The 16,099-nt window shown below is 37.0% G+C and overlaps 1 protein-coding gene across 2 annotated transcripts; it reads left to right on the plus strand.

The window, feature by feature from the left end:
• Positions 1-577: 577 nt before the first annotated feature.
• Positions 578-16,099, plus strand: LOC147076995 (uncharacterized). 2 transcript variants are annotated; one of them, XR_015069398.1, is made up of 10 exons: positions 578-915; positions 1,851-1,973; positions 3,124-3,617; positions 9,915-10,062; positions 11,212-11,423; positions 11,903-12,025; positions 12,461-12,661; positions 14,345-14,495; positions 14,605-14,981; positions 15,147-16,099. XR_015069398.1 is itself a non-coding variant. In XM_085940629.1 (10 exons), exons 1-9 carry the CDS (start codon positions 790-792, stop codon positions 14,806-14,808), a joined length of 1,782 nt encoding a protein of 593 aa, XP_085796755.1. In that variant the 5' UTR covers positions 578-789; the 3' UTR covers positions 14,809-14,844; positions 15,147-16,099. The 2 variants fall into 2 exon arrangements, 1 of the variants encoding a protein (XP_085796755.1); XM_085940629.1 differs by having other exon boundaries at positions 14,605-14,844.

Consider the following 16,099-nt stretch of genomic DNA (forward strand, 5'->3'; position numbering starts at 1 on the left):
ATAGATATTGAGAAGTTGTTAATCATAGACAAGAAACATTATTTCATTTAAAGGGATAGTTGGTTATACAATTCTTACTTGAGCATACTCTAGATGGTGGAATGAAATCTTTTGACAAGACTGTTATTATCATATTATTATATTCCAGCTACAACATTTTAATTCAGATTTAAAGGTTCATCCTGATGTTGTTTGTCGATAATATCACACCCCCCGACCATGTCCTATCCTAATAGGATCATATGGGCCTCCACAGAGTAAGAGGTTTGTATTAACAGATTTTGTTTTTACGAGAAATGGATGTTAGCCACTTGCTCAACCTATTAGGTCCATACCCTGACTCACACCAAGCAGCTAAAAAAGTTTGGAAACCAATCACCTTATTAATTTGATTAATTAATAGATCATTCGTTTTCATTGCAAGAAAGTCAAGATATTAATTTTATTATTAATTAGGTATCAATGGATTTAATAATCCTATAAAAACTAGCGAACTTTCTTTTTATATTAATTTCTTTTCACTCAACAACTTTACTTACCCATACAAAAAAGCCTATAAATAGTTTGACAGCTATTTCTTCAGCGAATCGTCATCATATTGACATATTCATACATTCAATAGTAAACAACATGCCTTGGGAATTATTTGATATATATAAAATGCTTGTAAAATTATTTGTACAATACTGACATGGATCAATTTCATTGCAGAACGAGATAAATAATGTCGCGTAATTTATTAATCGTCTCGATTTATTATTAATTTACGTAAAATACCGGAGAAACGTAATGCAAACAGCAGAAGAGAGCTGTCAAAGGCGACAGTGCAGAGCTTGTTTATCAACAGAAAATGAACTGTTGCACATATTCGACGAGGGATTTCGAGAGATTTTAGAATTGTTCTCAGGATTCCAGGTTAGTAGATTGTTTTTAGATAAGGGTTTAAAAACCTGACGGTTCAACGATCAAATCTTGCTTGTACGAAATGTGACAGGTCCAAATTCCATATAAAGGCTAAGCGACATGGCTGAATGACACAGAATATACAGACAGTCAAGAGTCTCTCACCGACTGCTGTTGAGTAATCAACAAAATGAGTTCAGAATCCAATTATGAAATTATTTTGTGTTGCTTTATATATTTGATTCCGAGCAAGGATTCAATGGATTAGGAGAATGGCTAACGGTGCTTTTTACTGGTTCTCCGTCGTCTTTATCTGTCAGTCACCATTTTGGAATTCAGCTATCTTTTTGTCATTCAATTATAGTACGCGGTCCAAGACATTATAGTATTTCGGCAATAATTATAGGACGTGTTGAAAATGTAAGTTTTTTGTTTGTCACATAAACATAACGGAGAATTCGAGAAATTCCGATGCCCTGCTTTATTAAAACACCTCTTACAACCGAAAAATGCTAACACTGGCCGCCGTCATTAACTGTCACGTTAGTTTTTTAGAGTATACAACGCAAGACTACGTCCATAGACTAATATCGCACACTGAGATCTTATATTATTTACTTACTACGTCCCTCGCTTCACGTTATTACGTTAATCGCAATGAAATAAGCAATGGGGAATATTTGCACAACCGGCGAATTCAATTAATTCCATTTTTCAAAATTGTGGTATTTTTGACTTACTATACTTTTTTAATAGTACGTGGACGAAAATGTTACTTTTTAATAGTACGCAAACCAAAATGTACTATAATTATAGTTCGGTTGGCAACACTGCGCTCACTGGCAGATGACAGCGAGCGGTGGCGGAGAACCAGTAAAAAGACCCTGGCTAACTATCATTCCTCGTTGAAAGGTACTTTAATAAATTGTGTTGATTGTTTTTAACAGGTAACACTAAAAGATTGTCTTCCAAAATACATCTGCGTAGAGTGTGTCGCCGTGCTAGAGAAATTCACCGAATTCAGAAAGAAATGCAAGACGTCTTATGAATATCTCCTTAGAGGGCACGTGGTAAGATATGATTTTTTGTTTTTATTTATTATTGCGTCATCATTGTTCCTGGCATACAACTGTTGGTGGGTTTTGACCTTAGCCAACGCAGTAACCGCTAGGCCATCGTGGTTGAGCATCGTGTCATTATTATCAGATATTACGACTTGATACTTACGAGCACCTACTTGCTAACCTACTTTTGAATCAATCAGAATTTAATATAGATATACACGATATGATTGTATTTCTGTAGCAATCAGACCACTCAGCATTACAAGGGTGAGACTTTGTATGTTTTGTTGTCAAAACAAAATAATGAAGCGGAAGCGATATCAGCATTTTCTCAATCATAACTACATCGTAGGGTCTATTATGATTAACTCTCCTGGAAACCTACATGCAACCACGACCTTCTCTCTCCAGAACTCTTCAATCCCAAATTTCCAATTTACTTACCTACCTATTTCTTCTTAACTAAACCTAAATCTTTCCTTTGTGGTTTCCGGTGGTTTTTATTACGTATTTTTGAAGTTATACTTCTTTAGGCGCGTTTGGAAAATCAGATCAGAGTGTATTTTTGGCGTGTGACATGTAACACATAATTTATTTTTTCACACAAAAATAAACGCACTCGATTGGATTCGAACCACCGATTGTTCGGTTATCAGCCGAACACACTGCCTTTACGCCACAGTATGATATTGCAATCGTGACGATTATACAGTATAATATTATAGTTAGTTTAGAATTGTTCCGTTGCCTAGGCATTAGACCATTTGCAATTCCTTATGTAAACAAACTATTAAACATCATAGTGGCAGTTGTTACTTTAAAAATAAAAACAATGATAAATAATTATATAATTTAGTAATATCAGTTAAAGTGTATAGAAATAAACCTACGGCGTTCCAATAAGCGGTCCTTTTTCTTGAGTGTGTAATTTAACAAGATAATTAAGAGCCAGTCGACGAATCTAGGTTATCACAAGTTTTGTTTTTATTTTGTTACGCCAAAGAAGTATAACTTCCAACGCGCGTACATAAATGCACACACCGATTTTTTTATACCTGAATTTGATCTCAATGCTATATGGCCATCTACATACTAGCAAATTTTCAGACACGGTATTATTAACGAATTTATTAATTCATTTCATTATTACTTTCAGGTCAATCAAATCAATGAATCATCAATAACTAATCATGCCGGAGTCAAATTGGAAGTGAATGAGTCACACAGTCAAGACGTATTTAAAATTGAATATGATAACGACACTAATGCACCAGTGAATGACTCAATTGAAATCAAACGTGAGAGTATTGAATTGAATCAAAATAAAAACGACTCCGTTGTAGAGAGTCAATCAAAAATCGATTGGAAGGATTTATTATTTGTTAAAGATTCAGATATTAATCTTTGGAATAGTGAGGGGAGTGTCGATTTAAAGAGTGAGTCGAAACGACTGAACGAATCGTTGGTTTCGAGTGACTTAAGTAAAAATGAGTCTGTACCGAGGAGCTCGAAAGCCGTCATCGGGAAAGAAAGAAAATCCAAAGGCCCGGTTACGAAAGAAACCAAAAATAAAGGTGTCGTTAAGAGAGTTGTCAGAAAGAAAATATATCATATGGACAGCGTTGATCCGACGAAAATCGAAAAATCAAGGTGAGAGATTCGTTACATAGAAACACTTATACTATAGCGCCGGCTAGACGCTCATGCTTTACGACAAGCTTACCTGCGCAAACCGGTTTGTATTGGGAAGCCTGGGTGTATGGATGGGAAAACTGTAGCTCGCGCAAACTGAAAAGCGCTGTAAAAGTGTTCAGTATTTTTTGCACAAACTATATGATACACCCCTGTTACAGGCGGGCTTCTCCCGGTGTAAAATAATCATTTAGTAGCTTAAGTCGAAACGTAACCCTGACCTCTAGAAACGGCTTCATAAAACATCTAATCTGATTCCTTGCTCAACCACGTAAGTATTTCTTTTTAATTTAAAAAGTAAAAATGATGATGGATGAAAGAGATAATTTTAAGACTAAATATAAGGATTTAAATATAATAAATTTTGCCGCGCATTGTGCGTGAAATCCTCGCGCGCCGGCGCCAGGGTCAGGCTCGTGATTCGCCGAATCAAAGATCACGCGATAAAATTTGGCCAATCACGAGAGTCCTTTTTTTGCTGGATGGCGTCGGTACGAGGAATTTAAAAAGAAAGAAAAAAGAGAGTAAGCGTCCCCTTTCCGATAAGTACGGACCTGACGACTACAACTGTAAAAATCCCAAATATAATTTGTAAAACTAAAAATTAAGAAAATGTAAAATATAAACAATATCACGTTACGAGCACGAAGGACTGTGTTTTATTTACACTCCAACCGTTTGAATTTCTTTTTTTTGTGAATCCGGGGTTTGATGGACACCTGAGCTAGCCGCTGGAACCCCGGGGATCTCAAATGGCGCCCTTGGCAACGTGAAGCTCGAAGAATCGCATGGATTCTTCCGAACCCGCGAACGCTAAATAAAAGTTTGAGATCACATACTGTGTATTAAATGTTAACGAGATCCAGGAGCAGGAACAACCAAGAAATGGTTAACTAAGAAGTGGACTCCGACGTAACCCTTATCGAAGAAGAAGTGCTGTCTCCAACATCAAACCAGGAGAGCCCTCTGGTGTTCGAAGACAGTCCACATACGGAGCTGACCGCGCCTAGCGTCGTGCTGGAGACCGTAGCAACGGCGCGTCTCCAGTACGACGAATGGCTGCACAAATCCCACCTATGGAGACCAGACACATCATCGACGGTATCCAGCGAGGAGGGCTCGTAGAGGCCACGGCCCACTCACGACGAAAAACGGCGAGCAAAATGCCGATTTTCCTAGGGTATCACTAACATGTGTACCCTAGTCGACCACGGGATGTTCGGTGAGGAGAGAAAAAGGAAACGCGAGGCTAGGGAGCCTCACAAGAGGGCTGAGATGAATCGAAGAAGCTGTACGGGCGCAGGCTCGACCACGAGGAGATGAAGCAGGACCAGTCGCCAACCCTCTAGTCAAGGGTGAACGCCGAGTTGCTGTTGGAAGTTTCAGTGTAAACAGTGTAGTTAAAAGTGAAGATAATAATCGTAAATATCCGGAAATTCTTCTAATTACGGATAAAAAGTTAATTAAGGACCCACTTTCTGAGCCCTATAATCTTAAGTTCGTTAGTAAGAAAAATGTACATTCTAGTTTTAAAAATAACGCTCCGCAAAGTGACGCCAATTCTTTCCGTTCAAATAAAGTAAATATGAATGAATTCGAAAACATTAACATTGAAAATCGCAAACAATTTTATAAACGGGAAAGACGATATTCTACAGTAGCGCGAAACCTGTTTCAAAGTTACACCGTGTTAATAATTTGAATCCAAAGAGAAACGAGGAAAATAGTACACTACCGTCCCTATTATTTCTTTACAAATTACCAATCGTAAATTTAACACAGCGAAAACGGAACGGGAATAATAAGGCGTCACTCGACAAAGTGTTAGTTGTTATGTTAAATTTTAATAATAAGTTAAAATTAGGTATAAGAGGATGAAAGTAGAGATTGTATGCTTGTGATAAAAAAAAAATGAGTCAATAAGCCGTAAATTTCTCAACGGGGTTTCAATAATGAAAAAAAAAATAATAATAATAAAACGTAAGAGGCACCGGAAATCGGCGCGGCGCGCCTTTGGAATAGGATATCGGGCGCGTAAAACGAAACAACAATTTTTTTTTTAAAATAAAACGGGTTTCACTAAAAATAAAGTTAATTACACAGTTTTAAGTGTACTGATTCAGAAATAAATATAATGAGAGGGTGGAATATTTCAATTTTTAATATCAATGTTATTTATACAGTCAATACAATGTTGCAAAATATTTATGGGTATTAGGGTAAAATATTAAATGTGATAGTAAGTACCATAAGTACAATGGGAAGATTTTATATAAAATTAGTAGCTATTTAATGTATGGGGTAGGAGTAATTAATAAAGTAAATTCGAATAAATTTAAAGTACAGGAAGTCTAATGAACGAATAAATTACTAAAGAAAGAAAAAGAATAAATACAGATGAAGACAATTTGGAAGCACAAAGGGAGCCACCTCTCGAAGTAAGCGCATCCAAAGGCAGCGTAGCCGAAAATTCATGATACCAAAGCTTGATGGAGTGGAGAGTGCGCACTCTCCTTTCTCGCGCAGGTTCATGGAGAGACTAGGGACGTGACGCCTGAAAGATATCGTGAAACAACAAGAGGTACCTCCGAAGTGTAACCATCTATAAAAAAAAAAGAAAGGGAAAAGGATACTTATTGTGAAAATCCATCCTAGTACCTGTGGGAAAGCCGTGCCGCCGTCAACGAGCCTGGCCGTTGTACCGCTATACGATGCCTTGCCCGCAGTAATAGGAACAGATGGAGACACAGTACCTGTCCATCTATGAGGTGATACTCCAGAGACCAGCAGATCAGTGGAAAACTTTCCACAGAAAGATATCCGCTGCTCGGAACGAGCCTGGCTCAATAGTAACGCCACTACCACGCCCTGGTTGCAAAGGCAGACGACGCCAAACGAGGTACGCTCCTATTGCACCAGAAGAAGAAAAACATAACACGAAATAATAATTCCGAACGAGGGCCAAACGTCTACAAATGTAGCCTCTCGGAATACAAAAAAAACTGGACAGCCCAAGAGTCGAAGACTGCAGCTCCACGACCCCTCCGCTGACCAGTATAAAAGAACGAGAAGAATAACAAAAACATTACGAAAACAAAATAAATGCATGACATTACAGGAGAAAAATAAGACAAATGATAATAAGAAAGGAAAATAAATCAAACTCTGACTTATTCAGGAGCATTGCTTTGAGTAGGAAAATAGTAATTAAAATAAATATAGAAACAATACGTAAAGTTAGTTGTTTTTTTTTTTTGTTAGAATAGTTAGATTGTAGTTGAATTTTTTTTATATAAACTGTTATCATGCCATGTACTTAACGGATGAACAAGGAATTGGATGGGTGGCCGATGAGATCAGGGCGTACCTTTCGACTTTAATCCAGATGGGGCGAATGATACACCCCTGTTACAGGCGGGCTTCTCCCGGTGTAAAATAATCATTTAGTAGCTTAAGTCGAAACGTAACCCTGACCTCTAGAAACGGCTTCATAAAACATCTAATCTGATTCCTTGCTCAACCACGTAAGTATTTCTTTTTAATTTAAAAAGTAAAAATGATGATGGATGAAAGAGATAATTTTAAGACTAAATATAAGGATTTAAATATAATAAATTTTGCCGCGCATTGTGCGTGAAATCCTCGCGCGCCGGCGCCAGGGTCAGGCTCGTGATTCGCCGAATCAAAGATCACGCGATAAAATTTGGCCAATCACGAGAGTCCTTTTTTTGCTGGATGGCGTCGGTACGAGGAATTTAAAAAGAAAGAAAAAAGAGAGTAAGCGTCCCCTTTCCGATAAGTACGGACCTGACGACTACAACTGTAAAAATCCCAAATATAATTTGTAAAACTAAAAATTAAGAAAATGTAAAATATAAACAATATCACGTTACGAGCACGAAGGACTGTGTTTTATTTACACTCCAACCGTTTGAATTTCTTTTTTTTGTGAATCCGGGGTTCGATGGACACCTGAGCTAGCCGCTGGAACCCCGGGGATCTCATATACCGCGCAGGCAAGTCGCTGCCGTCTAGCCGGCGTATTAGACATTGAAACTTGCAGGAGTGACTTATTGTATATACATAATTTGAAAACACCTCAGAAACGTTACATACTAGAAAAAATCTCGACTCGAACCAGCAATCATCGGATTTCGACCGATGTGCGTTACCAATTAAGCCACTTGCGTCCTACCAATTAATGACGAAATTAACTAGTAGTCATACAACTGAACCAATTGCGTTAATATTGATAATCGGTTTTTTGAAGTTTGAATCAAAGTACCAATTCACAGTACTCTCTCAGTAATTCGCCACCCCAAAAACCATACAAGTGTCCATTTTTTAGTGAAAGCGGCGGATTATAGTGCATACATACAAAATATGGTAAAAATTAAAAAAGGTATTTCTTAAAAATAGTTTTTTTGAGAAATTTGTACTAGCATATTACGGTTTTATTCATAATCAAAATCAAATATTTACCAAATTATACATATTTATAAACTAAGTTTATTAACTACATATTAAACAGTAAATCACTTGACACAACCAATTGTTCAGTGAGGCAGATATTCTTGAATGGCTTAGGATTCCTGGCTTTCCGTATGACCAAAAGCTTCAGTTTGTGTGTCCCGGTTCCATTGGAGCACGGCATAATTGTGATGCGATCTTTGGGCACTTTCCTTCCTGGTACATTACTTTCTTCGCGATGAATGTATGTTTTACGAAGGAGAAGTTTCCAAAATACACCCGTCTCATCTGCGTTGTATTCTTCTAAACGCGCGAATTACTGAATTTGACAATCAAATATCGGCGAATTATAGAGCTTGATTTTGTGCTTTCAACTAGTAAAAATAACGGCGGATTATTTATAGTAGTTGTCGGATAATCGATCGGCGGATTACTGAGAGTGTGCTGTAATACTTATTTATCTTGATTCCTAACCAACGTCAGGGTCTTAACATATTTGTACTTGCTAATAATTTAAAAAACTATTTTTTACGGCTCCACAATAGCCGAGCGGCTTACGCGTAGGCTTATAATGTCGTGGTTCCCAGGTTCGAAACCTTGATCTGGCAAATACACATATTGTTATTCAATATTTTTTGGAGTCGAAAGTATGAATAATAGGTTAAGCAAGTGGCTAAAGTCCATTTCTTGTAAAAACAAAATCTTTTAATACAAACTTCCAGTCTGTGGAGGCCCTTAATATGATCCTATTAGGATCGGACATGGTCAAAAGAAAAATGAAACATTTTTTTTTATTCAACGAATAATTCACAATATTTAAGAATGTAACATTTTTCATTGGACATACCTACTAAAATTAGAAAAAAGTATGACTGAATATTGTTAGTGGTTGCTATCAATTGACTCCATGGTTGCAGGTACGATCCTGTATCTAGCAAATTTTTTTTGTCATTTTTAAGGACCTGATCTGATTGGTTGGGAAATGGCTAACAATCTCTAGAAGTTCATTGTAATATGCTCCGCTAAGGTGCTAAACTAAAATTGACACTATCTCGGCATTTGATATTTGGCATTAGAAAATGTTAATATTTTTTTACAACGTTTTTATTAGGTTGTATTCTTATTTGTCCGATGGTTGTTTATCCAGTACAAATCTTGCAATCGATTTTTAACTAACTTCCCAACTAGCTAGACATTTGAAACTTTTAGAATATATCAGAACACAATGCCAATGCAATTTTTTAATACTTTTAGCCATCTTTAAGTAGAATTGAATTTATTTTCAGTTAATTCTGTTTTGTATGAAAAGTTATTTCAGAAGAAATCCATAATCCAATCCACTATTATTGGTTGCTAGGGGTCTGGGGTCCTAGCAACTAAATTATTAATATATACGTGCGTTACTATAGAAATCAAAATGACATTTCAGTATTATTTATATCAAGCACAAATTTTTTTGATCATTTAAGGCTAGCAAGTCAAGTTCATATGATTCAACAGAAAATTTCAAAACATTGTATATAAAAAGTTCTTTTTATCTTGTAATTATTTATTGTAATGCCACTGATTTTTATCAATTAAGTCAACATAATCCTCAAAATTCATTGAAATTATACAGATGTCATTATTTTGTCGGAACTGTACCTGTTTTAAATATGAAAAAAAATGACACCAATAACTGCATATTGAGGTAAAAAAACACTCAACTCATGTGATTTTTAGTTCTCAATAACACTAACTCTGATGTCATCTCATATTGTTTAATCGTTGGTTTTTTTTTTGTAGATTGTCCATGGAAGAACAAAAGGCGGAGCTGGTGAAGAAATCGCAATCCGAGGATTACCTGAACGCTCCGTATAAGTGCAAAGACTGCTTCAAGTATTTCCTCTACGAAGATAATTACAATGATCACCTGAGAACCAGACATGACGAGGTAATTTGGCCATAGTATTATGTATAGGTAAATCATTCTACAGTGGCAACATAGGCGATTCGCGCGTGTATTGAATTGCTTGCGACAATGCCTGTTTCAATGCTAGCAAACAATACCACTACAACTGCAAGCCGCATTTGAGGTACCCATGGTGCCACTGTAAAACGATTTACCTATAACTATATTTTTTTTATTTAATATTAATACTGAATTTTAATAATGTTAGATTCTTCATTGTAGAGTACGAAACGAAATTTTGAAAAACTTCAGAAACGTACATAGAAAAAAGGTGGGACTCGAACTCACTTCTACTTACATCAGTAGCGAAGGGTGGAGGTAGGCTGCTAAGATCCGCCATAAATAGTGCATATTAAACTTTGTTAGTCATACATATTCGTTTTTATTGAACTAAGACTACAACTGTGCCTAAAGCAAACCGGGTGATACGACAAAATTATGCACACTTTTTGTTTCATTCTTCTCGTCACAGCTCTACTCTGCAGTGTCAACTCAAATTTGGAGCATCTAATCGCTGTATGTTATGTTCCCTCAATCAATTCTTTACATCACAGAGAGTTGAGGCTATCGAGATGTGACTGCTTACTGCATCCTCAAAAACCTGGTGAAAAACGTAATAAACTAATGAAGAAAGAAAGATGAGTTCTGCGTAGTATCAAAACCAGAAAACTACAGTACCTCGGCCACATTATGATGGGCCAAAAGTACAGCATTCCCCGACTTGTTATCCATGGAAAGATCAAAAGTGGTAAATATAGCATTTCGTAGCTTAATACATTGGACGTTAAAGACGTGCTCAGCACGTGACGTTTAGGTGGCCATTCGATATAATTAGCATGTTATTTAAATGTGGTAATTAAAAAGTATTTATCTAGTCAGCAGTCAATGTGTTTTAAGAACCACTGTGATTGGTCCGCGTACAGCTCCACCGAACTTTTCTGGGTAGCAGATGATTTTCTGGGTAGCAGAGACAGCCATGATGATAGCCGACCTCTGTTATTAATGTCCTTCTGAATTTCATAATCATCGCAGAGCTACGAAGTGTTCATGATAGTGTAAGCCTGAAGTCGCTCCATTTTTTTCTCATCTTATAGGGAATATTTTATTCAGTATAATATAAGTGTATTTCAGTCCATAGGCCCCTATTTGTGTACGCTGTGTCAGTCGCGCTTCAAGGCGAAAGGCACACTCACGTCCCATGCATACAAGCACTCTGTCATCTTCCGGTGCCTTGCGTGCAGTGTCACGTATAAAAAGTGCGTTAGCGCCGAGGAGCATTATAAGATTGCGCACGAGGGGATGCCCCCGACACTCGTCTGCCATCTATGCGGGAAGATTTCCAAGTGAGTGAGACCAAGTTTTATAATAATAATTATATCATACTGGTAGGACCAACGAGTTAACTTCTTATGCCAAGACAAAATATATTTACTTTTTTATGTTATTCGCATTGTAGGAATACAAAAATATTGAAGGAGTGTTGGGCTCACTTGAGCGGAGTGTGCTGCGTGGTATCTTCGAAGCCATCAATGACACTCAGTCAGGGTGGAGACGGAGATACAATTTTTGTATGGGAACTCACACATAATACTTTAGTTGGCTTGACCATGTACACAGAATGAACGGGTCGGGTCGCTCATGACAAAAAAACTAATATTCAATGGAAGACAAATTAATACTTTGTCGATCTTGTAGAAGATGGAGGGATGGTATCCAGTTGGATTCAAATACTTTGGGTGTCCTAAATTGAATTCTTTTATTCCTGATCATTTCCTTCCATTTCTACTGTTGCTAATTGTCCATGTCTCTTGTTTATTTCAAGGAGTAGCCATGCGCAGACCAGACACATGAAACTATCGCACAGCAAAGCGGCGCTGGTCAGGATCCAGTGCACGATATGTCCGGCCACATTCCTAGAGAAGAATCACTTCAAAGCCCATATGCGGTGAGTTTTAGTCGAAGAGTTTGCTTTGTTAGAGGGAACCCTCTTGTCAGTCTTCGGAGGCCGTTAAATACTATCTATAGAGTGTATACAGCGGAACTACATGATGCTGGTATGATCTGGAATGACTCAAGAAGACTAGTGAGTGACAGAGATTCTTGGAAGCATCGTGTGGTATCCATATGCTCAAACTGAGGGGCAGATATAGCTGAAGAAGAGGAATTGTTTTAATTTAATGACTTTGGGTATTCAAAATTGGAGGGAAACAGCTTTAAACAGACCTGGAAGGAAGTAGATGCTAGAGTTAGCCAAGAAAAAGACTAAGAATTGTTAAAGATATAACCATGATGTTAAATTAAATTGTATTGTTTGCAATGCTGCATTTATAGGTCAGACAGTTAGATGTGTATAGTTTTTATATATTTCCGATCATTACAGATACCACTCGGACGTCAAGCCTTTCAAATGTGATATATGTGGAAACACATACCACTTCAAGGACACGATGCTGAAACACCGATTGATGCACTCCGATGAGAAGAATTTCTACTGCGCGGTGTGCGACTTATCTTACAGATGCCAGCGGTTCCTCGACAAGCACCTGAAAGACTCTCCGAGGCACGGCGGGAAGAAACAAGAGTAAGTTTTTAATACCAAAGACTTTTGGCACGTTGATGTGTAAACATTTTAGTTCGCGGCTATCCGAACTGTAGCAGTCTGATAAAAATCTGACACGTACTATCGAAATACGTTATGTTTGGTTGGTGAGGGGATAGGTAAATTTCTCCGTGGAGTGATCGTGTGGAAACAGCGATAAATTTATGAATGGCCTACATCTTACGTATGCTTAAATAAAGAGTACCCGTAATTAAATTCAACTTCAATTTGACATTTCACATTTTGCCGTATGAAAGCAGATATTTGAACATAAAATTTAAATATAAATACCAGTCGAATGATACTCTCTCGTCATTTTTATGTAGGAAGCCAAAATTAATACATCGACCAATATTTTTAAGGTAATTCACATAAAACGGCTGCCATTTTGTTTATGGGACTGCCAATAGAAGAAAAAATACTAATGAACTTGTTACCAATACAACCATATCTATAATTGTTTGATTCGTAAATCTGTCTTTAAAATTCCTATACAAAATTCTATCTAGAGTCCAAATTCTTCGGGCGCTATAGTAAGGGTGGAGGTACGCTGATCTTACATAAATGGTGCACACTAAATTTTGTTAGTCATATTTATTTGTTTTCATTGAACTAAGAAGACAAATTGCAGATGGTGCTGGATAGTTTTTAAAATTCAATTAAACTCTACCTAATCCAAACCATCATAGTGAAGGAAGACTGGAGATTCGACAAAAATAGTGTACTCTTTCTCAGTCATACTTACTTAATTGTTTTCATTGAATTAAGAGTACAAATTGCAGATGGTGTAGGCTAGTTTTTTACAACGATTTTCTTCTCGTATTCTTATTTGTCCGGTGGTTGTTTGTCCGGTACAAATCTTGCAATCGATTTTTAACTAACTTCCCGACTAGCTAGACATTTGAAACTTTTAGAATATATCAGGACACGATGCCAATGCATTTTTTAAAAACTTTTAGCCATCTTTAAGTAGAATTGAATTCATTTTTAGTTAATTCTGTTTTGTATGAAAAGTTATTTTGATACCATTAATGGTTGCTAGGAGGTCCTAGCAACTAAATTATTAAATAATATATACGTGTGTTACTATGGAAATCAATATGGAATGACATTTCATTATTCAGTATTTCTATTAAGTACAATTTTTTTTGATCGTTTAAGCTAGTCAAGTCAAGTTTATATGATTCAACAGAAAATTTAAAAACGTATATAAAAAGTTCTTTTTATCTTGTAATTATTAAAATTCATATTGCCTAACCAAACTATAATCTATAAAATATCTAAAATTATGTGTGATTTAATGGCATGATTTTAGATATTTTATAGATAGACGAATATTATATGACTATTATCTGCTATGGCTTGGTTTACGCAGGGTTTAATTGAATTTTAAAAAACTAACCGACACTATCTTCAATTTGTAGGTTTAGTTCAATGAAGTCAAATACGTATGACTGACAAAGTTTAGTGTTCACTATTTACGTCGGATCTTAACAGCCTACCTCCACCATCTGCCACTGCCGTATAGTGAGGTACGAGTGTAATATTTTTTTAATATTAAGTGAGCCATAAAATTGATATTCCCTACATACCCAGAATACACAGATTTCACGCGATGTTACAATAACTATGACTAACTAATTGGACTATTTTTTGCATTTTTAGCAGGTTCAATTGCGGAATTTGCCGAACTTCATTTACCGTCCAGTCAGAGATGTTCAAACACAAGGAAAGGGAGCACGGCATCGTGTTCAAACCCAAGAAGAAACCAGAAGGAAGGAATCACCAGTGTGACACTTGTGGAAAAGCCTTTTCTGTGAGTTATTATGAAGCTTGTTGTGGTTTGTCCTATATAAGTATCATTGCAATCGCTGTTATTAATTATTTTTGCGGACGATTTTAATTGCATTATGAAATATTTCCAGACGAATGTCACTCTTAAAAGTCATCTACGAACGCATACCGGGGAGCGGCCATTTTCCTGCGTCACATGCGGCAGGGCCTTCACGCAGAGGTCCGCAATGCAGACGCACGTCAAACTCGTTCACCTCAACATGAAATGGAGTGATTTGGTCAAGAGGAAAGCGAAAAAAAAAGAAGAAAACACAATGGGAACTATCATGCAATAGTTGTCCATAGACCAAGGAATTTAACGAGAGAATCAGGTCAGCAACTACATCATCAGTTGAGACTGAAGATGTTGAAAAAAACCTTCTTCTATAGAGATGGAGCCTAAATATGTGATACATAATATTGAAGTAAAAAATGAACTCAACAGAGCTTTTTTTTAACTGTTAACAAGGTAACACTTTTCCATTATTTTTATTGGTCCAAATTAACACGGAAGCAATTCCATACTTCTTCTTCTTCTTCTTTGGCCATATCCGCCCCTTAATTGGAGCATATAGACACCACGCCGCGCCTCCAAGAATCCCTGTCACTCACCAGTCTTCTTGCTTCGTTCCAGGTCAAACCAGCATCCCGTAGCTTCGCCGTATACACTCTATAGATAGTATTTAGCGGCCTTCCAGGACGCCGGAATCCGGTCGGCTTAAAGAACAGGCAAGCCAGGTTGAGGTTCTCTTCTGGCATACGCAGCACGTGGCCGAGTCAGGTCCAACTTAGCCTCTTCACTTTCAGCGTGATGAGAGGCTGCTTGGTGCGTTTTCTTATCTCCTCGTTGCTCCTAAAGTCATACCACCGCACACCCAGTATCCGTCGCAAACATCTGTTTTCGAAGCTCAGTATATCATCGTCTTAGATTTCAAGAGAGCCAGTCCACAAAATCATAATGCTGAGAAACAGGTGTGACAAATAAAAGTAACATTTTTTTATTGAACGTTTTTGTTTTTAAAGATATAACGGTGAAACTTTCAACATATAATATACTTTGTGGTGTTACCTTTTTATTATTTTGTACAAATATCTAAAAAAAATAGTATCTTAGAAGTTATGTGTGTTATATCTCTTGACCACTGAATATTGAAATGTACAAAAAATGTAGTCAAAAGAGTTTTGTGGCTTAAATCCATTGACCACTGCATCTTTGTTGATTTTAAAATGCTTTTGTATACTTTACTCATTTTCGCCAAAAATTTGTGGCTTGGCTCCCTTGACATCTACGGCGACGATATGGTTGCTCTGAGCCTTCGTAAGGTGCCATTATTCGCTACCGTAAAGCAACACCGTCAGAATGCACATTCCATACACGAGGTGGTATCTATCATAATTGGTAGTTCGTAACATGGCGAAAATTTAAGTTAGTACGTCTGTCGTGCAAAATACGTCGCAAATTCTTTGTCCAAAATGAAATTCAAACCTATGACCTATGTGACTCATCAGAACTCTGCACATTGGAGCACAAGATATTATAAATTTAAATGATATGTAAATGGGTGACAGAAGATTCTGAATGTATTT

The sequence above is a fragment of the Rhyacophila brunnea genome, unplaced genomic scaffold, assembly GCF_057557595.1.
Source record: "Rhyacophila brunnea isolate RB1 unplaced genomic scaffold, BYU_Rbru_1.0 scaffold_13, whole genome shotgun sequence".
In the NCBI taxonomy this organism is placed as follows: domain Eukaryota; kingdom Metazoa; phylum Arthropoda; class Insecta; order Trichoptera; family Rhyacophilidae; genus Rhyacophila; species Rhyacophila brunnea.